This window comes from Lissotriton helveticus, chromosome 1_1 (assembly GCF_964261635.1).
Source record: "Lissotriton helveticus chromosome 1_1, aLisHel1.1, whole genome shotgun sequence".
NCBI classification, from domain to species: Eukaryota; Metazoa; Chordata; class Amphibia; order Caudata; family Salamandridae; genus Lissotriton; species Lissotriton helveticus.
In genome coordinates, this window is record NC_136057.1 from 1,035,532,627 (window position 1) to 1,035,555,510 (window position 22,884).

General features: G+C 42.4%; 1 protein-coding gene across 1 annotated transcript in view; it reads right to left on the minus strand.

Annotated features, from left to right (window-relative positions):
- Window positions 1-987: 987 nt before the first annotated feature.
- Window positions 988-22,884, minus strand: part of SPMIP1 (sperm microtubule inner protein 1) — a 30,820-nt gene continuing 8,923 nt past the window's right edge. The window contains exon 2 of the mRNA XM_078677811.1: window positions 988-5,015. Within this exon, the coding sequence (XP_078533937.1) occupies window positions 4,894-5,015 (122 nt within the window). The 3' untranslated portion in view covers window positions 988-4,893. The remainder of the gene's footprint in view (window positions 5,016-22,884) is intronic.

A 22,884-nucleotide genomic window follows, 5' to 3' on the forward strand; every position in this document is an offset into this window, starting at 1 on the left:
ATTTAACCAGCTCCATCACATTTTAGGATCCCTGGTGGGTTTCTTCCCCTCAACAGATTTGCGAGGTCCCTGTGGCTGCGATCTTCGATCTCCTCAGGATACTTTACATTTTATTTTATTGTGTAAATATTTCTCACTTCCCAGAAAACGTTTTTTATGGCCCTTGTTAAAAAGCTTTAAGTTCAGGCATGCCAAAGAGGCTCTTTTGCATTTACAGCTGTTACTGAACCCTTTCGCTCTTTGCGCAGTGCTAAGTTTCTTGCGGGCTGCGTATAAATCTAGATTATCTAGAGTCGATTGATTCTGGGCTGTTGATTTTATCCATATGTACTGTTTTAAATGTTATTATATTTTTATGAACTATGTGCTTTTTTTTGTTACATGATGTACTGTATCTTTTATGGTTGCCTTTGCATCCGAATAAAGGAAAAAAAAATTATATATATATATATATATAAATAAATATACTTATTGATGGGGCTTTCCGCCATAACTTTTCATCTTTAGGTCTGCTGTTGGATCATTTACACTTTTCTTCCATAAACTACTACAGCATACAGCATGGGGCAGTGGTTCGACCACTTCAGCCATTGGCTGGCCTCACTGATCACTGTGAGTAACGGCATTGGGCCCTTTCACAAAGAGCAGATCCAAACACAAAATAACTTCCTTCAGTGCCGGGACTACAGTGGCAATTCAAGTAATTCCAAAAAAGAACAGTATTGGCTCAAACTGACCACACAGGTATTTTATATTGTTAATATGTACACAATAACGTTTAACCTTCTAATGGTCCTACTACTCCAAAACCATAAAAAAAAGTGGCAAACAATACGCAAAAGGGAGTGCTTAGGATGTTTTTCCTGAAAATTCAATTAATCACATATTAATTCAGATTATCGAAACATGTGAATTCTTCTCACGAATCCAATATAACGCAGGAGCCATGATATGATATTCCAAAAAAGATTTTCTTTATTTTTCACAACATCAAACTTCAGCCCAGCCAATGTGTTACATCCCGACAAGGGACTTCATCAGGATTTAGAGATTTCTTATTGCTTCTCGGTGGGCAAGTGTAAGCCACATAGAAGAAGAGGGAGCTGAATAGTGGTATCACCCAAGGTTCATTAAAAATTCCTTATTGATTCTTCCTGGATAAGTGTAAACCAGTGGAGGGAGAAGGCTAAATACCTATATTGCGTGGATGGGATGCTGCTTCTTTCTGCTTAACCTGGCAGATCCCACTGGGGATGCAGATCCCTCACTTTTAAAAATGACAGAAACCTTTCTTAGACGTATTGACCAGGTAGACCACCCTAGGAATGTGAGTAGCTTTCTGGGGTTGTACCCCTCCTGACTACATCATTTTCATGCTTGCCTGGGTGAAAATGTGCCTGGATGCAGGGAGAGGGCTGCTTCCTCCTTTAGGAAACGGTGTGGTTGTATATCACAATCGGTGTAAGGTTTGAAACTCACTGCCTTGATGTGTCACTTTACTAGCCATCCTGTCAGGGAGGGAGGTGTCACCTCCTTCCTATCCAGGTCATTGTTTCTGACTCCTGGGAGAGTTTACACCTCCTGGCAGAGGGTCAGATTCTTGTTGTGGTGGCAGAAGCCGTGGGCTGTCAGCCACAGCACAGGAAAGGCTGGGGCAACCAGGTGGGCAACTCCTAAGGTAGCCACATGGGTGCATGCCACATTGACTATGACATGAGAATCATGTCAGGGGTGATGAGGCAAGTTGTTTGATACCAAACATGACTATTCAGCAGCACCATAATGGAGCTGGCAACCTCAGGGTGCCCAGTTGCCAGCCCATGTTATCCTATGGATCGCTGATCACTGATCACTTATATTAGCCCTTAATGGAAAAAGCTACTATATGGACAGCTGCACTTATATACCCTCACCTTTAATATAATGTTCCCTACCTTCTGGTCTCAGGAGGCCTTCCTTAGGGGTGATTGGCATATATTCAAAATAGTGCATTGACCTTGCCACACATGGTGAAGGCAAAGTCAAGTACAATCAGTTAGCACAGCCTCTGCACAGTCTGCAATAGAAGGACTGCTGTCATCTGTTTACCTGTGTCACTCAGGGTGACACAAACAGTGCTTTAGGCCCTGGTGACCCATTTAACTCTCATGCCCTGGGTACCACTTGTATCATTTACCAGGGTCTTATAAGGGGGTAAAATTCCTTGCAAATTGGGGTTACCAATTTATATGTATCAGTTTTAGAGAGAGATCACTGGCACTGGGGCCTGGTTAGCAGGCTTCCGTGCACTGTCAGAGTCAAAGACCAGCATCTAGTGGTCCAAGTAGTGAAAAAAAGTGGACGGACACCTGCAAAAAGCCTGCTTTCATACATGGTATCAGTCTTAATGTGCTTGCCTCCTCTGTATTTTTTTATATGTGCATGCCAGATTCTAGGTATTATTAAGAAACCCCTTATTGGCCTGTTCATCTGTCATTAAACGTTTGCTTTTGCCCACAGCAGTATACAGCATTGAAACAGCTCACTTCAGCCATTGGCTCTCTTTCACTGTCAGTGACATCATATTGCCTCTTCACTTGTGCATATCTTTCTAAAAAGAAGTATACTTGAATTATTGGTTGGTGAGCTAGTACTTTGCCACTGATTTTTCCTCTGTATTCTTTATACTTTTTTATATGTGTATGTCTACTTAGCTGCAGGGGTTTTCAGGCAGCCCTCTTCATCCATTGGTCTGATTTTGTGCTACTTACATTTTTCTCCCTCTGACTAGAGCATACAGCCTGGGCGATGGGGCAGCCCACTTCAGCCATTAGCTAACTTCACTATGTGTAACAGCATTCTGCTTTCACAAGGATCACATCAACACACAAAGTAGTTCCCTTCATTGCCAGGGACAGTCATACAAATGCATGCTTTATGAGGTCAAAAATATTTTAGTTCTTAGCCATTTTCTTTTATGTTGGCCAGGGTATGGCAGCTTCCAAAACAACGACGTTTTACAAAAACTAATGGAAGACAAAGCATTAGCAAAGCCAAAAGGGAAACAGCCAATGCCAGACCTATTGGCTTTGCCAATGCCTGTGCACATTTTAGTCATTCTTTTGGGGTTCTTCTTCAGGTTACAGTATTTCAAAGCCAATAAATAGGTCCTTCTTTTTGTGCCATTTTCCTGTGATGTGCATTAAAACTAATAGGGTTTTTATACCTGTTTAAGTGCACTTGCCTGTGAGAAAGCATCCACACTGCTGTATTAAAAAATATGCAATGATTCTTTTTTGCTTTTTAAGTAAAAATTTCTGTTACAAGCAAATAACTGCCACATTAAAGCCTCATCATGATGTGTTCTTTTTTTGCTCTTACTTTTAGTTTTGCGGTGTAGGATTGCAAAACAAAAATCATCATCATCACCAGCATGCAAAGACCAGACCTATTGGCTTTGCCACTGCTTGTTTGTCTTCTTTTTGAGCTTTCCACAGCTTTAAAACTTTTTTACCTACAACATTTTCCAACTTGGCTTGTTGGAAAGTTTTGCTGCTAGTACTAACTTGTATAAATTGTCCTCATTGCTTTCATCTGTGGTATTGTTTGTGGTTGTATTTGATGTCTCTGGGATTGGAACCAAATGTCACCCCTCTACCATATCCCCTGTTCTGCACTGTGCACAGCTGTCCTGTCCTGTCCCTCCTCTGTCTCACTGACGACTATAGTCATTGGCAAGAGCACATATGTGCAGGTAAAGATCTCAAGGTGGGGCATCTTAACGTTCCCCTGGGGGCACCATCATCCCGTCTACCAGTTCCCATTAGCCCCCACCTAGAACCTGAAATGTGACACACTCCAACATCTAATCTAATCTTGTGACGCTATGCTTCTTTAACATTTTCATTTCTTCCAAACTTCCAGCCTACACATAAAAACATGGTGTCATCCAAGCACATTCCTGTTCAATCATCTCCATTCACTACTCATGTTCATCTAAATGGTCATGGCTCCTCTGCTTCAGTCACCCAAGGAGATACATAAAACCCCTGTTTAACTCGGGCACGGGGGATGCTTCTAAGACATGTCCTGCAGTGACAAGACCTAGAAAACTTGATCCCGTGCTCTGTGCTTACATAACCCCAGTGCAAAGCCCATGTTTTAGGAGCTTCAATGCTGCCCAAAAATGTCTCTTTGACTAAATCGTCGCCTTTAGCAAGCCTTCTCCGCTGCCATGAGTGGTCTTGCTATACAGCATGCCAAAAGGCATGAAGTAACTGTGTTTCCTACGGGCGTTGTTCTTCCAACCCAAGTTACACATAGTGAACCAGTGAGGTAACGAAAGTTGAGGGGGCCCCCCTGCCAGGTACACAGAGGGGCCCCCGCTCCAGATTTAATCCAGAGCTCTCAGGCCTGAGTTCTGCGATGAAGGGGCCCCCTGCAGCTCCTGGGCCACCCCACACCACAGGGGCTGTGGGAGTCTGTGTTAGGTCCCTGGGGTGAATAAATATCTATAAAACACCATCAACTATCCCGTCTTGGCAATGATTGAGTCTTGAACTCAAATATATCTAATAGTAAAACAGACAGCAAAGCTACTTTTATGGCAGAGGACCAACAGGTCCAAAGAGAGCCCTTTGAGTCTTATTTATCGAGTCCCTGTCGCAATCAAAGACTGTTTTGGGTACTGTGGCTGATACTTCTACAGGTGTCAGTGGTTTTGGCACAAACCCATGCAGACTTTGACACATTCCCAAATATTTCCTGACAAAGGAGACGACCATTAAAACCAAATCTCTTAATATAAGGAGTTGGAAACTCGAAGCAATCAAAAACTATCCACATTATTAAGGAGATGCTCTTCCTGCAGGCAAAGCCAAGGGATCTTGGTGGAAGGGAGTTGGAAGCTGGTGTTCAGAAGGCCATATCGCGGGGATCCAGCACAGTCATCGCTCCATTCTTCCTGAAAAAGGTGTCATTCACAATGCGACAGCGACGGAAGATGTGTGTCTTTCCCATGCGTGAGCTGAGCTTCCCTAGAGAGGAAGAAAGAAGCAGTGATTGTAAAGAGAAAAACAATGAAAGAAGAGGCAGCAAACAGGATCTCCATCCAGACTGATTCCTGATTAGGGAGCTGCACAGGCCAGGTTCTAGTGGGTGGGCCGGGTGGGCCAGGCCCACCCAAACATCAGCTTGGCCCACCCAAACAGGATCCTTGGCCCTTGCATTGAGGGCTTGAAGGCAGGCGCGCAACACCTTTGGGATCAATGTGCTTCAACCCTCCCCCATTGTGTGTGCCAACCCGGGCCGAGGGGCGCACACACACACAGACAGTTTTAGAGATTATCACAGCCGCACCCGAGTACTTCACAGGTCTTTACAAGACCATTTACATGTTAATGAGGCTTTGTTTATTTTTTCATCCCTTCATCTCTGCATGGCGAAAGGCAAAGGCGACCCATCCTTTCTTTGACAACAGTAACCTTTGGTAACCTCTGCCTACTGTGCTGCTGCATTGATATTTATTTTTCTGAGCACTGCAGAAGAAAAGAGGTTTGTTTATTCCTATTCACCTTTCCTGACCCCTGCAGTGGTTTATCAAATAAGGCTGTGACACAAAGTTTGACTCATTTTGTAGGTAAGAGAATGTGTTACTATATTTTTTTCTTTTTAAAATCTGCACAGGCCCAGCAGGACACATACTTCGTGTGGGCTTCATTTAAACAGTTTTTATCATTATCATGGCCGATGCAGGACAGCAATAAGAATACAAAATGCCCAGATAACGCTGGTGATTAAAGATCCTGCTGGAGAGCAATCATTTGTCTGTTAGTAGTTTTCAAATGCAGATGAACTGTATTTTATGTGGATAGCTCCAGGGCTTTAAGTGGGATGTAACAACTGGGGGGGTCTCTCAAAGGGGTGTAGTCAATGTAATTGAGGACTTGGCTTAAAAACAGTACGTTAAAAATATGAGTTTAGCAGTGTGCGGCCCGACTTGTATTTTGCTGTTTCTGTCATTGCATCCAGGTATATGATACAACAAGTAACATCTTACCTACAAGTCAGGACTATTGGCTTTGTCAATGGTTGTTAGTTGCATAAGATATATAACAGCAACTATCGTTTGTATATAATATTGCAAAAGCTTCCACTTAAAGCACTGGTGACATCACGACAGTGTTGCTGTTCCTGAGTTTCAAAAAGAGAAGGGAAATCCTGAGAGAAAATGACTCTCTTGAAAGGATTTCCCTTCCCCCTACAACGCTCACCTGGCAAGTTGTCATGCCGTAACTTTCCACTTGTGAGTAGTGTGAGCACGGTGCACCGATGTGCCTGCTGTCTCGAAACGGGTCTCTATCGGGCTCTGTTTTGTGCCCTGGCACTTTTTTCCAGACTGCAGTGACAGCAAACTGCTGTCACTGAAGTTTGGAAAAAAACGGACTACCTGTGACCAGCGCACAAAACAGAGCCCGATAGAGACCCGTTGCGAGGCCCCCTTAAAAAAGTTGCCGGTGCTCAGACCCAGTGAGACCCGGCCTACTTAAAGCCCTGGATAGCTCAGTGGGTTACTGCCTTTGTCACAGAGATCCTTGTGTTACTTGCAGTTCAGAAGTTAGAATCCTAACATAGGACAGTAAACAATGAACTGTCATCAAATAGCTGCATACAAACATGGATGGTATAGTTAGAACTTCGCTTTTTTTGTTTTGTGATATAGTTAGAACTTTCCCAGTCTTTCATTATTCTAATGTTGCTAAAATGAGTATGGTTGGGCAGATGTATATTTTTATCAGTAAAGCTGACCCCCATGGAATACTCTTTAAATCCTAAGGTTGTGTTTCCCCAGACTAAACCCTCTTAAAATATCCCACCCACCAGTATGGATGACATGTGATTCATACACCTTGTAAACCTCATTGATTTATGTGACATTCCCTATAGACTGAGTTACATACTTGTATGATTCATTGTCTCTGTATAATGTGTGCGTTGTGTAAAGTACTGACACACACTACACTGATATGAGTAGCACTGTGCAACAAATGAAATGCATATGAGAGAGGGGCTATGTAAAGATAAGGGGCACTGTTGGAGGGTGGCAGTGAGGGAATCCGAGGAGGAGGTAGTATAAGGGGCTATGGAGCGATGAGGGGCACTGGTAGAGGGTGGCAGTGAGGGAATCTGAGGAAGAGGTCAAGGGGTGGTGGGGGAGTCAGGGAGAGATGAGGGGCACTGGTGGAGGGTGGCATTGTGGGAATCCGAGGAGGAGGTCAATAGGGGGAGGGGCTATGGGGAAACGAGGGGCACATGTGGTGTGTGGCTTTGAGGGAACCCGAGGAGGAGGTCAATAGAGGGGGCCATTGGGAGATGAGGGGCACTGTTGGAAGGATTGGAGTAAAGGTATTTATGGAGAAAGAGGTTATTGGTGCGGTACCAAAAAAGACTTTTGCATCAGCGCTGAAGCCGGCCTTTCTGTTTTTGTTTATTTAATTAGCAGTCCGCTCTACTGTGGAACATACTTTAAAGTGCAAGCTAATTATATTTACTGCTATATTCAATGTTTTAAGTTTGAAGGTGATTTTACTAATGTTTTACCGGGAAAAATGAAAGTGGAGCCTGATGTTGCCTGATATGGGGCTGGGGCCCAAGGTCAGCTGTGAGATAATGTGCACTGGAGAGGAGTAGTGGGTAATCAAGCCTGTAAGGGAGTGCGCTGCAGAGTCCGGGGTCAGGTGGAGGTAGTTCTACCTGAAGGCTCGCACAGAGGGAACCCGAGAAGTGTCACTTGCCCAGCCGCGGCCGGTAGTGGGACTGCCTGCCGGGCAGTGACGTGGGGAGGGGGAGGGGCAGGGTGGGGGGTAGTAATGTATGGATTACGGACTTTCAAAGGTAAGTAACCATAAAAATAAATAAAACAAATTTCGTTGCACACACTGCATCGCATTTGGTGATGCAGTGTGTGCAACGAAATTCGTTTTATTTATTTTTATGTTTACTTTGAAAGTCCGTAATCCATATATTACTACCCCCCACCCTGCCCCTCCCCCTCCCTACATCACCGCCCGGCCGGTACTCCTACTACCGGCCGCGGCTGCACTTGCCTGATACTTCCTCCTCAGAAACCTCCTCTTCCCATCAAAGGGACATTACATGGCAAAAACACTTTTTGAGAGTGATCACATTTAGAAAGAGATTTGGGAAAGAGTGCGTTTTACTGGGCCTTGTAAGACTAAGAAGAGATAAAGAAGGGGCCTGAAGCAGGCCTGCCTAGACATATATGCGACAAATAGTGCCCGCAGTGGCCCACCCAAATGCACCCTTCGCCCACCCAAATACAAATTCCTGGAACCGGGCCTGGAGCTGCATATAACCAAAGTTAGTCTCAGAACTCTTGTAACATATCCTCTCTGATCCTGATTTATGCAGAAGCAAGGTTAGACCAGAAAACCACACATCCTAAGAATACCTGGAAAGGGAATAGATCATTAAAACGTTATGGAACAATCAAACGGAGTGAGCACTTTGAACCAAATCAATTTACTGCGGCTGCAAGTCTTTCATGCAATTAGATATTTTCATTCTCAAATGCACGAGCAACTATATTAGAATATATGACGTTACAACGAATTCCGTTGCACCGCATGCCTTTACCACGCATGCGTTACAACGGAATTCGTTTTCCACGCATAACATTTACCTCGATTGCTTGCGTGGTGACGTCATACGTCGTTAAGAGAAAGCGGAAGTTTATTTTCCGATTTCTCTTAAACAACGCTGATTAAATAAATAACCGACGTGACTTCAGGTGAGTTTTTTTTTGGGGGTGCAGACCCCCCCAAACCCCCCTTTTTTTACTTTTTACCTTTACCACATATACCTTTACTACAAACCTCGTCGTAAAGGTATGCGTGGTAAAGGCTTTCGTGGTAACCACGCATGCGTTGTACTGCATGCGTGGTTAACGATTTCGTGGAAACTGCTACGTTGTAATGGCCGTTTCCCCTATATTACATCTGAAAAGTACACGCAGTCATCACGCTGTTTATCACATTGAATAGTTTTTTGCCTAGATGCAGTTTACACAGAAAGCAATCCCTTTTTGTTACTTTTTCTCAGCATTGGTAAAGCCAATATGGTCGGCTGCAATGTGATAAACAGCATTTGTCTGTTCACCACATCTAAACAGCATTGTGAATGTCTGTGCTTAAATGCATCGGCACATACATTAAAATCCTACCTATCGGCGCTTGTAGCCCCAGAACGATGCAATAATCATCTCATACATCTGTGTTCCCGTCGCCTGTGTAACTCAGCATCCAGCTAACACATTTGCAGCTCTTCACTAGTATTAGTAGTAGTCTTTTTTTGACCAAATAGTGATCATTCACAAAAATATACACAGCAATCTTCCTTATAAAATACACTATACAATAATAATAGAAATGATTCTAAAGTATAGGTGTCTTGTTATAATCATTACATCTAGTGTTTGTGTGGTCTCCAGTACTCTTAGGATTTGACCACCATGGTTGTGAGTGTTCTTAATGTCTGGAGTAATCGCGGGCTGACGTCATTGTGTCTTGTCTGTCAGTGGAACGTTCATAACAACATCATGTTGTTTTTATTTAATGGTGGTGAACTATGTGAATTGGTTTGTGTACCATAAAAAAAGTTTTTGTAGGAATATATATCTCTAAGGAAAAGCAACTGTGCAGGGATGCACAGCCCATGCTACTTTGGTGCTTCGTCGGTGGACATGGTTTAGTCAATACATCACAGCAAATTCCTTCGCCAACATGAAAAAGACAAGTACTCCACCACAGTGTGCAAATAAAACCAAGTGGTTATGTGATTCATAGACAGACATAGCCTTCCATAAGGTGTGTGCATATATGTGTGTTCGTGCACGAGCAATGTGAGCTGATATTGCTATCGAGGGGCTCTATTGCTATCAAAAACCACGAAGCCGAAGGGTGAGTGGTTTATAAATATCACTTGAGCCCCTAGAAGGCAACATAGGACCATATTACACATTGCTCCTTATGTATTTTATATATTACATGATTTATTTATTGATTCGTACTGAAATAAGTAATAATCTTTATACTATGTTAGTACTAATAGTAAGATTTGAAGCATTTGAACTTCTTCCGAGCCTGCAGATCTGTATATAAATGATTGTGTCTGTTGGGAAATTGATTAATGAGCTAATATTTCAAATGAGTTTGCTTGCAACAATGTGTAAAAATATGAGTCAAACTTTAAATGTGAAGCAGCATTGTAAATTTATTAAAATCATATACTCTAAAATGTGCTTTCCTTTTATAGTACATTGACACTATAGAGTCGTTTTGAGAAGATTGGAAATTGGAAAATAAAGTTCGATGAGGGGTATTGTATTTACTTTTTGCTGACAGGGTTCTGCGTGTACAATATTTGTTTTCTCACACTGGGGAGGTTTCGTTGGTACATGCTTGCACAAAGAATCGACCTGCAAGGGTTTGCAGATTAGTGTTCTGAGAGCAGTACTGTCCTTGAGGGAACATTTTTTGGTACCAGCACTGTAAGAAAGAAGAAATGTGTTACCCAGCCACTTTCTTTATTTATTTAGGAAAGATACATTTTCTGCAAATTAAGTCAACCCTGTGAATTACTGAAACTAACTCAATGAGAAGACTTCTTTCCTGTAAAGTACACATTTTGAAAATACTGACTAACATTCAATAAAAGGACCTATCCACATAATATATATAGTACACAATTAGTCTCACAATGTTAGGCTTAGATGATTATTCCACAGATCACGCCAAGAGAGCAACAATAAAATATGTTGTAGGTATAATGTGCACTTCACAGTTGATACCGCTTTATCCTTTTCAATACATAAAACAAATTCACTAAATATAGAGCAGATTTATTTTCCAAACTATCCATAATGAGGTCTGCCCGAAGTACTATGAACACAGTACTGCAGTATTAAGCAACTTCTCATTGTCTCACTAACTCATTGTATTATGGAAACCACATAGTCCAGTATGGTACAGGGACTCATTGGAAAAATTAAATAAAGAAACCGCCAGGGATTGGTACTTTCTTTTTTGGGCGCTGGTTCCCAAGACTTCTTGAAAAGTAGGACTTTCGGGCATTCTTAGATCTGCTAATGCAATGTGAGCTCTTATTGCAAGCCCGTGAGACTTGCTTCCATGATTGTTGTCAATATGGTTTAAACGTGTGTTACATGTGCCTTTAAATTCAGATTTTCTGAGGTAGGCCTATGTAGGTACCAATGGAAAGTACATGTGTACTACTTAATTGAAAGCCAATTAATTTAAAACGAATTAGTCAACAAATAAATACATTTTCAAATGCCTCTTTCAGGCGTACTGTAGCAAAATCAAAACCTTTGGCAGTGCTTTGTTCCATACTAATTGAGTTGAAGCAATTCTTGCGCTGTGGCCATTTTGTCATAGCGATTTCTCATATTTCTGAGTCTTTTACTCCTAGTTTTAGATGACATTTCAGGGAGCAGGGCTAGTAATCCAGCCAGTCACCTGCAGTCTGCCACCCTCACATTCCTCTGGTAAAAAGGGCAGTTCCTTGCTTCCACTAGTGCTGTAACTTGTAGGCTCCCTAGACAGGAAACCTCCAACCAGAGGAGAGAGGCTTCCTCTGTGTTTATGGTTTATATATAAACTGCATTTTCTAATTTAAAATATGAAGATATACACATAAAAGCTGTTTGGATGAAGGTCAGTAGTAGGCCTTGGAAAACGCATGCTGCCCTGCCCCTTATACGTCTTACCGGACATTCCTGCATATTTTTCCACCACTGGCCTCAATATTAATCAAGTCTTTTGGAGGTACCTTTATTTTACATTGTGGATCATAAGGCCCTAGACTATGTTGTTGAGAGAGCTTCCAAAATGCAACCCCCTCTGTGAGAGTGACTTCTGCCGTCTCAACATAGACTTTGAGAGGCTGACACTGGTGGCACTTTAATTTACAGTCTGGGTTACAGGTCTGTTTTATCTATGCCCCCACAGATGGATACCTCTAAGTAAATTCTCTACATTCTCCATAAGTGAGTTCCATTATCTTCATGATGCCTGAGACATGTATGCATGGATAGGTGAATGGTGGAGTTTGTTGGACTCCTTAAGTGAATGCTATAAGATGGCCACCTTTGCATGAGGCTTCCAATATTCATCAGACACTGAAGCCTAGTTGCACAGAGCAGGATTACTTACCAGCCCGCATGCTCTTGTTGCTCCCACATTCTGATTTCTTTCATATGACATGGTCTTTTCCTAGAATAAAACAGTACTGGAAATGGGTGGTCACTGAACTTTGTAGTCCTCAATCTGGAGATAAGACTCTCTCCGCTACTGATCTTACTGGGGGTACTTGAGGCAGCCAAACACTGCTGGTGGCCAAGTTGGACAATGCGGCCCATTGGAAAGCTCCCAAACCTCACACAATGTCACAAAGGAGACGCGGGGTGGGCTGGTGTGCTCCGCAAGTAAAGCCAGTATACGAAGCACAAGGATATCCAGCTAGGCACGCTACAATATGAAATAAGCGGTTTGAGGTGGAGGGTGTGGACTCATGAGGGCGTTATTGTGAGGCTAATGTGATTACTACTGTATGTGATATTGCATTCTGTCGTTACTATGACTGCGATGGTTTCAGCCTCTACCAGGGGCCTTGTGTTGGTTTAAGGCAATTGTTGCATCAGTAAGACAAAACAATAAAAAACCTGCTTATAAGAAAACACTAAAGTCTGCAAGTAGTCATCGCCTATCTCCCTCCCAAAACCAGTTTTCTCTGCTCATTGTAAAACAAAGCTCAACACAGCCACTTTAATGTAATCGCTGTTCATCTGCCAGAGGGTAACCTGCCTCACCCCTTTTCCTGTTACAGATCTAGATTTCTTTTGGGACAGGTCTCTTGTTTGAATCCTTTCCGCATGGTACTTCAGCCAGTACAAAGTGATATTAGGAGAGGTGGCTGGGCTACATGGGCCACACATGGATTGTTCATTCAAGAATCATGCCTCCAGGATTGTTATGGCCCCTGAGGATTTGAAGGTAGCCATGTTATTGGTCAGGTCTGGCTTTCATGTAAAGTTAGGTACTGGTAATTCAACAGGTACTTTAGTGTTTTGCTCTGCAGTTAAGGAGGAGCTGTGCACCATCCTGAGTAGACTCAGAACACAAGAGCCAGGAGAAGGACCGATGCAGAGTTATTACTCGCCCACCAGACTGGGCTTAAGTGTGGCAATATCGGAGGAGCAACCTTGCTGGAGCTGTAGAAGAAGGGAGGCATACCAGCCTGCTGAAGAACTCCAGCGCCCTTGTCAGGATGAGTGAACTGCTTCACAGCCTACTAAAGCAAAGGTGCTGGAAAGAGCAGCACGGTACAGACTCAATGGACTGACCCTGCGCTGCAGAGAAGAGGTGATCCAAGCAAACTGGCAGAGGAAGCGGCACAGAGGAGGCCCCATCACGGTAGCCTCATGAAGGGCGAGCCTGCTCCATCCCCAACCATTACCATATCCCAAGGGTGAGCGCATTTATCTTCACGTGTTCTACGGAGTAGTGATGAATCTTGACTTTGGCTACTTGCCTGGAGTTAAAGGTCATCAGCCGGAAGGCATTTTGCCCAATTCCAAAACTGTTGGAATGATCTTCGGATCCCATGATGTTCCTATCCCAGTTATTGCAGCAAAAAAGAGCCCCTTACAAAGGTCAGATGACCAGTGGCTACAGATTCCCCAGTGCCAGCGTGAGTGGCCCTGGGCCCATGGGGGTCCCCACCACCAGAACCTCTCTACTATAATGAAAAATGTTTAAGTATTCAGGTTCAACTTCCCCTTGTATCTACTTATGGAGTATCTATGGTCAAATGTCACCGTAGGCAGCCCCTGTCCCCACTAAGCAGCACATTGGCTACTAGACGTAGCTAATAATGCCTGTACTTACCAAGACCCAGCACAGATGACTGCAGAGCGGGTCCCTTCTTGGACACCACTAGAATACCCCCTAAAAATATTTATTTTCCATAGTATGCTGTAAAATTCTTTGATGGTGGGTCTATCTCTGGACAACCTTTTGGTTTTTGTGGGAGCTACTCAGAGCATATTCCTCAGTATTGTCAAAACAAAGTCACTGCATACCAAATGTACAAGTACAAGACTGTTGGTTTTGGCCTCTGAAGTGACTTGTGGAAAGCCTTTGAAGAAACAGACTTTAGTTTTGCCCCAAAATTATATGGCAATACTGCCCGTTCCTCCATACAACAGCATGAACTACTGAAGCCAATATTGCACCTTTTATCACGGGTGGCTACCATCCCTACGACCAGACTGCAACATGATTATTGGTTGGTGGCAGATGATTAAAGGTCATTCCAGGCTCTTTTACTCCCCAGTGAGGAGGCTGCCCACTGGCTCTCCCTGTGTAAATCAATGCAACCATCATGATGACTGGACCTCCTACTTACCTCTGACAGTATTGTGTATGTGTTAATAGAGCTTGGGTTTAGTAGTGATGTGGTACATCCAGTTGAGAGTCCCCTTCTATGTATATAGCCTTTACATTTATAAGGTGTGCCATAAGGTTTAGTGGCTGATGGTAGTCCTAGCCACCTCCATTTTCCTGCCTGTCTCCCTGCACGTCCTGTGCTGATGTGTCCTTTACCTCCAACCATTAGAAACAATAGTAAGGTCAAGTGCGTGTCTATGTAGTCATCAAATTAACTTGAATTTGGGATCACGTTCCTTGGAATAATCCCATTCCAGCAGGTCAGCTTGTGGCCTGAAAAGTGTTACACCTACACAAAAGACTGTGGTCACAGGTATGGCCTAAGCTGCCCACCTACACGAATAGAAGGACTGCCTGCCCATCACCATCACCTTTGTCTTGCTCTGCTCAAGAAACCAGACCCAGCAATAGTTCCTGGTTTCAATCTACAAACGAACAGTGACAATTCACCTTGGTATCAGTTTGTTATGGGGTGGTATTATAGCTGAAGGACATGCACTTGTCAATGCCAGGTTCCCTCAGACGTTTGGGAGCAGCTTTACATCTGAGTCATCAGTTGGTGGGAGCCCAACTGCTGCTGTTTCTGAGCATAAGCTGGCCCCATAAGCTTAATCAGAGTTCATTATTTTACTTGCAAAAGACCTGCACGCCTGTGCAGAAAAGGCTAGAGAAAGGAAGCACTAGACTTTGGATATCTCTCCTGAAAAAGTAGGGATCATGCTCGAGGATAGGACGCTGTCACTGTTACAATTTGAATAGAAGGAGCTATTGGGCCCAATTCACAAATTGCATTTTAAAGTACGTAAGTAGCACTACAATGATGCTGCTCGCATATTTGAAAATGCTGTTCACTAACCTACAGGAAGATATGCCTGACACTCTTATCTTTAGAGATTTCCACAATTGGAAGTCTATGTTTTAGTAGTAAATGTAGGAGGAACAAGGGGGAGTGGGCGAAAAATGGAGAATGCTTACCTCAAAGTGGGAGGGAATTAGGGTATGTAAGAAGGAGTTTAAGGAGGGTCAGCCTACTACAAACACCCACCCACAAAAGAATAAGCCAATTGCTATTCACAAACTAGACTTCTAAATATAGCATAGCCCTAAATCTCACAAAACATTAATACATGTACCACAGCCCAACCTTGGAGTAAGTCAAGCCCCTCTTACAGGTACTACAACACTCCCATGGAAACTAATGAAGGGAAACACTCCAAATGAACTAAGGTTAAATAAATAAACTTATGCCAGCTTTAAAAAATATATTTTCCACAAACATAATTCCCTTTGAGGAGGTTAATCACATACTGATTTTTTTTTAAAGTTCACTTAAATGAATCCTTGTATCTAGCTTAACACCTTGTCCGTGTGATGGTACCACCAGACAGAGCACATTGCACTTTTTGCTAATCTGTCCTTTGAATGTGCATCTCCGTCTGTGTTATCTCAAACCTGTTTTTAAGAAATACTCTGTGTCTACAACTGCTAATGTTATGAGATTACTATTTGCACTTGATACTTTGGATATCTGTTTTTTTACTGCAACATTTATTCTAAAATCTGTGTCCCTTAGAAAAAGTATGGAATTTTAATATTGTTTTCTTATCCTTGTATAAACTAATTGCACCGGTTCACGTTTTTGCTTTTATGGAGAGGTTCTAATCGCGGTAACATATGTAATTCCCTACCCTGTAATCTTTTAATGTGATTTTAAATTTTTGTGTGCTTTTATGATTGTCATGTATGATCAAATAAAGCTTATGAATTGAAATTGAATCCTTGTATCTGATTAGAAAAGTGCATTTATTCATTTCAAAATTCTAGAGTATTAAAATCTTTCACATTCTTTCATCAACTGAGAGATTTCAAATGTCACCTTCAATCTTGAAGAGAATTTTACATAAGAAAAAAAACAGCAGCAGGTGTTTCATGGACCAACCGCTTCGTCTGAGCCTTTTAAATTAATAAGATCATTTACCATCCATATTTATTTCAGGACAGCGTTATTTTTAAGTCTAGAAAATGTTCACTTTTAGAAGTTTTGGAAGGTTCTAAGTTTCACTATTTCATATTCCCAATTTGCTCTCATCAATTTGTTGATAAATCTCATGATAGGGATACTCCTGTTAGTGGAAAAAAGCATGTGTGGTGTGAATTTTCTACATACAGGCTTAATGTTAATAAATATAAATAATTCAAATGTAATTATTTTATTATTTAAGAAATAGTAAAAGTAAATTATATATGAAATTAATTTAAACATTTGAACTTATGTTAGAAAATAATTAATATTAATTCTATACAATGTTTAACAAAATGTAATTTATATTAAATAAGGGTAAACATGTAATGCTGGTGAGAATGTATTTGTAATTATGCTTTAAGACATTATTTATCAAGTAAATGCATACATTTCAATGTATTATACTTTTAATGTAATGAGTAAATGTGCTGTAACATTGATGTTATTAGTTCTAGGGTTATATAATTATTTTAATTTTCCATTTTTATTTCATATTAAAATGTTTAAAATATTTATTTGAAAGAATGAGAAACTTCAATAAGAAACTTCACAAATTAAGATCTCCGCCACTGTGGCAGAGATCTCCACCTACATGTGAAAAGTTACTAATGGTGACTTGTACTTGGGGATAAATCTTTTTTCGGAAATGGATAGTGTAGATTTACCTCTGGGTGTAGTAAAAAATATGCATGTGAGTAAATCTACCTTTGTGAATTGAACTATAATGTCTGGCATGCAGACAATCTGTCTTGCTCCAGCCCAGACCCTGAGTTCATCTATCCAGTGTGCTCCCATTAGGTGCTCTGTGTGACAGAGGATGAGAATATCGAAGGGCTCTGACCACTGCCTAGCCCAACCAAAACTGCACATGCACTGGTATCAGCAAAGAATAGCAGAAGGAATGTGACCTGCCTGGGATTCACCCTCTGCCCCATGATCTATCCAGAGTGTATAACCTCACCCCAAATGTATCAGAGTGATCAAGTTCCCTCAGAGGTCATGTGTGCTTCTCAGGCTGCTGCTTACAACAGCTAACAAAGACCACAATCTGTAGTGAGCTGCCCCCACATGTACAGGAGACAAAGTAGACGTAGCCGAGTTGAAGTTGATGTCGTTTATTGAGTCCATAAGTAGATGTTACAGCAAGCCCCATCAGGGGCAGCTTGTAAGCTGCTCAGCCCAACTCCCAACTGACCACACACACCAGGCACCCAAGCATTCCACTCATGTCAATCACACTAAGATTCTACACGGAACACTCACACTGGCTGAGCAGCTAGTTACAAAGAGAAAGGGAACATATATACATAACCTGAGGATACTAGATATCCTCTCCCTTTTACATTGAAAAATAATAAGACCCAAACTAAAATGTAAACAACTATACACAGTAATGTATAAAAGATGAAAGCAGTCAATAGACCCAGGGATGCATAATGGAACACATCGCGAGAGGGAAAACAGACAAGCAAAAAGGAGGAAAGAAGGATGAAAGGATAAAAACACACACTAACACCATCCTACTCCTTTCATAGTAAACAAAGAAAGGGTAAATAGTGTAAGATGAGCTCACATACAACAGGTGAGCAAGACAAACGTGAAAAGAGTAAAGGGGGGAACGTTCCCCAAGATTCTGTACTATGGGTAGGTAAAGTAAAAACAGCTCACAAGTACCAAGTGAGCAAGATACACGTGGAAGGAGTAAAGGGAAAAACGTACCCCAAGACTCACACAGTGGGTGAACGGCACACAAAGAAGTACTCCCCACGTAAGGAGAACATGGTTAAGGGAAAGACGCCACCCTTTTTGTGAGGGACACTGACCCAAAACACAAGCAGTGTAACACGTAGTGTTGCATGGGACTGACACCCAAGTGAAGCAGATAACGCTGCATGGGACTGACACCCAAGAACATGTGCAGCAAAAGCAGCACAGTGTTGCACACGCACACATAACATCAAGGTGAAGCACAGGGTGAATTACACACACAGATGACGATGTAAAAAGAGGTGAGGTGCGGGGCCGCTTACACACACATCCAGACAACATGAGGCGCAGGGCGGCTTACACACTGGACACAGCAAGGTGAGGCGCAGGGCGACTTACACACAGGATACAGCAAGATGAGGCGCAGGGCGACTTATACATACAAGATAACATCAGGCGTAGGGAGGCTTACACACAGGACAAACGTGAGGAGCAGGGCGGCTTACACACAGGACAAACACCGAGGTGGTAGGAACGACACCCAAAACACACCTAAAAAGGTACAGGAGTGTCCTACATATGTAAATGGGGAAAACACCCATAACCCAAACAGCGAGAGGGTTAACTACACAGATGGAGAGACTAAAGGCGTGGATATGGGGCTGACACCCATACCAAACATGGCAGTGACAATTCATGTAAAGAAGGGACATGGGACTAAGACCCACTCCCATCGCTAGGCAGAGATACAACGTCAGATTTAAGAGGTCAATTGCCTACAAAACACCTCCAAGTGAATTGAAAAACAACAATTTTGGCATAAAAGCAAAAACAAATTACAGTAAATTCGTAAAAGTCTTGTCCCTGTGAAAAGAAGAAATAAAAGTGTTATACTGTAGAGATACATAACAAACTCGTAATTCGACAATGTCAATGGTATGCCTGTCACCGCGATAATGAGGGACAGGCGTTCCTAGGAACAATTGAGCACTTCAAATGAAAGTAGTGGCACACGAAGCTTGAGTAACAATGGTACAATGCTGCAGAGAGGATGCCCAGCAGAGACTAAAGGGCAGGTCTTGTTAAGAAAAACAAACTCACCACAGGATCTGCCAGCAAAGTTCAGTGTCCAGGGTCTGAAACAGAGAGAACTCAAACCCACCACCACGCAATGAAAATGCCAACCGTTGCGCTTACTTGTAAAACGTTGCAGAGAAAGCCATCTTCTTGAACTAGAGTAGCGTGGTTGGAAAGTACAATGCTGTCCATTACATCATGCGTAAACTGACTAAGCGTTACTGCGAAGACAATGAGGAGCGTAACAATCTTTAATCTGCAAGGCGGGAGCAGAGTTCATCATGCGATTAACTGTATTGAGCGAACAAAACGTGGTTGGCATGTTACCGGAGGAAACATAAATAGCAGACTGCAAAAGGCAACTACAATATCTGCACTCGCCAATTCCAAGATGGCGGCACATTCAGGAGACGCACGCCGAGTGGCTCATGGCACGCTCCTGCTGAAAATGTCCAAATGCATCTTGAAGACGAACAATGATCGAAGACGTCATGTAAGGGGTTCTGGAGCGGCTCCGCGCACACCGTGAGCCAGGTAAGGTGCACGAGCCGAATTTGAATTTGAAACAAAGCGCAACTGTCATCCTTTACAGGCCTCGTAGAAAGGAAGGCAAAACACATTAAAACAAAAGGTTTATTGCACCTTGCTCAACATGTCGATCCTCACATGCAGCAGGAAAACGAGGCAATAAAAGTATTGTCGAACTGTTTAACTTTGAAAACACCAGTAGTTGAAAGTAAGCTGGCACAAGTAGGGTTCACATAGTAATAAGAAAATGTGAGAGGGACCCCTTAAAGTTATCAAGGGAATTGATACCATGTGCTTTCGTGTTTCCTTTTGCATTAGAAAAAGCGACATATAACCCGATACCTGAATACGAGTATAACGAGTGAAGGAGAAATAGAATATTCCTGAGACATAAGGTACCTATTAACAAATTGGCCCCACTTTGGTATCTAGTGATACCGAAATAAGGGGTGGGATAGAATCACCACAAGAGGATGGTCTCTGTTTGAATACCTAGAATTAGGGGATGTTAAGACCCAAGGTAAAGAAGGGGTGGATCGACATCACTGAGAAGAGCAAAATTATGTCTTGAAAACATTTCATGATTCCTATATATGTAATGTTAAGCAATTAAGGTATAGGAAAGGGAACTGTTCTGATAAATTGATATGTATACAATGCATTTATTGATTTTAATGTATATCTGTTGTATGTAGGGAGAAAAGTATTACATTGTATAGAGACAGAAACATTTGTTGTCTTGAAAAAGATGGTATTGAAAAACACTCATTGGTTCCTATATATACAATGCTAAGAAACTAGGGTATAGGGAAGGGAATTGTTCTGATAAGTTGATATGTACAGAATGCATTTATTGATTTTATGTATATCTGTTTTATGTAGGGAGTAAAGTATTAAATTGTACGGAGACAGAAAAATTGGTTGTATTGAAAAAGATGGTGCGGTAAACGGAAAACCATCGAAACGCGTCGACGCTATTGAGAGTGCAATCTAAAGGATTGACACAAATGTGTAAAATACAGATTGAATCATTGTATTAACCATAGTGTTTTTGATTACGAATCATGATGCACATTATGATTTGACTAGTTTTGTGTCTTACATTTGTGTCTGTCTCGATTATGCTGGTCATAATTTCAATGTGGTAGCAATTATTTTTATGCGAATTATATGTTTTTTATGGATAAGGTAGAGATCGGTTGAATAAGGTTATTTGTGTAGCCTTAAAAAGCTTTTATTTGGTGTATAATGAAATTTGTTTAAAACAAAAAAAGTTTTTAAAAATAAAGTGTCATTGCAACATATTATGTGGTTTTTATAATTTATTGCACTGTTAATCATTGTATTCAAATTACTATTTGATTGTTGGGTCAGGGGAATCTTGTTTTTCATTGGTACAAGTAGAGTACACACCGATGCAGCGCTGGCATGAAGGAGCGCTGAGTACTGTTAACACATCAAAATCCCACACAAAAGAAAGACTTGAACCTGAATACAGTTACAGATGATAAACATGCCGAAAAAGAGTCATGCGCCAAACAGAAGCACTACACTTGACACTGGAGGCAGAGACACAGGCAGCCACTTATTACCTTGCTTCTTGAGACTGAAGACGTTTGTTGTGGCACTGTAGACGTTTGGGGTGGCGCTGTAGACGTTTGTTGTGGCACTGTAGACACTTGTAGTGGCGTAGGATATTCTGCAAAATGCATGCAGCCTTGATAACGTGTTTATAGATGTTGTAGGCTCAGAGATCACAGCAAAGCATGCCTGTGCTGGGGCTGTCCGGTGTAGTGGCCACTGGTGGGGCTGCGAGGCGTACTTTTCCAGTTTTCTTTGTCTTCAGTTTCTCGTTTCTAGTTCCACTATGCTTACTGCTTGGGCCCAACAGCGTAAGCTTGACTCCTCTTGGTTGGCACGGAAAAAATAGCATCAAGATCGTCGCCAAAATGTAGTGAGCTGGCCCCACGTGTACAGGAGACAAAGTAGACGTGGCCGAGTTAAAGTTGATGTAGTTTATTGGGTCCATAAGTAGATGTTACAGCAAGCCCCACCAAGAGCAGCCTGCTAGCTGCTCAGCCCAACTCCCAACTGACCACACTCACACCAGGCATCCAAGCATTCCACTCATGTCAATCACACTAACATTCTACACGGAACACTCACACTGGCAGAGCAGCTAGTTACAAAGAGAAAGGGAACATATATACATAACCTGAGGATACTACATAATCACTGCAAAGTACAAGCATAATCAAAAGTGCCAACATCGTCCCAAGGACCATGAGCCTACTCATTAGCACCCGGCCCCCTCTTCAAGGACATTTTATCCCCACCCACATTGATGATCTGCAATGCACAGGTGAAGATGATACTACATTGAAACACAACCGGCCCGATTCACAAAAGTAATCTGAGTGAAAATCCTAACTTTACGACTTTAGTACTCCTAAATGCATTTTTAGAATACTAAAAGTCTTAAAGTTAGGATTTTGTCTCAGATTACTTTTGTGAATCGAGACCATCCTTTGTGAATTGCAGAATGGTGACTGAGTGGCAAACAGAACTATACCAGAGCACAAAAAAGAACCCGCCACAGAAGCCAAGCACTGACACCACTGTGTATGACCCAATCCCAACTGGTGAGCTCTGGCAGCCTGAGCCCCTGTGCGTTTGGGACACTCCAACTGCAGACCAGCACCCCTAGACCTCGGGACGGGGATGATCCTGGGATGCTCTGCCACTCCGCACCACCTCCAATTACTTACGGAAGTTCCGTCATCCGGATCCGGCACTCTTAGATAAACTGGTACCTCAGATACATGCGCGGAGCAGCGACTGCAGGGAGCAAGGTTGGGGCGACTCAGGGGGACACCACGAGATGGTGACCGAAGGCGGGCCATGCTGTGTGATGCCTGCACGCCGCCACTAAGCTGTCGGCCGAGGTATGCCGCGGGAACATCTAAGCCCTGCTCTGCCACAGCAGCCAATCAACACAACAATGGCATTCCCGCTCTCAGAGGC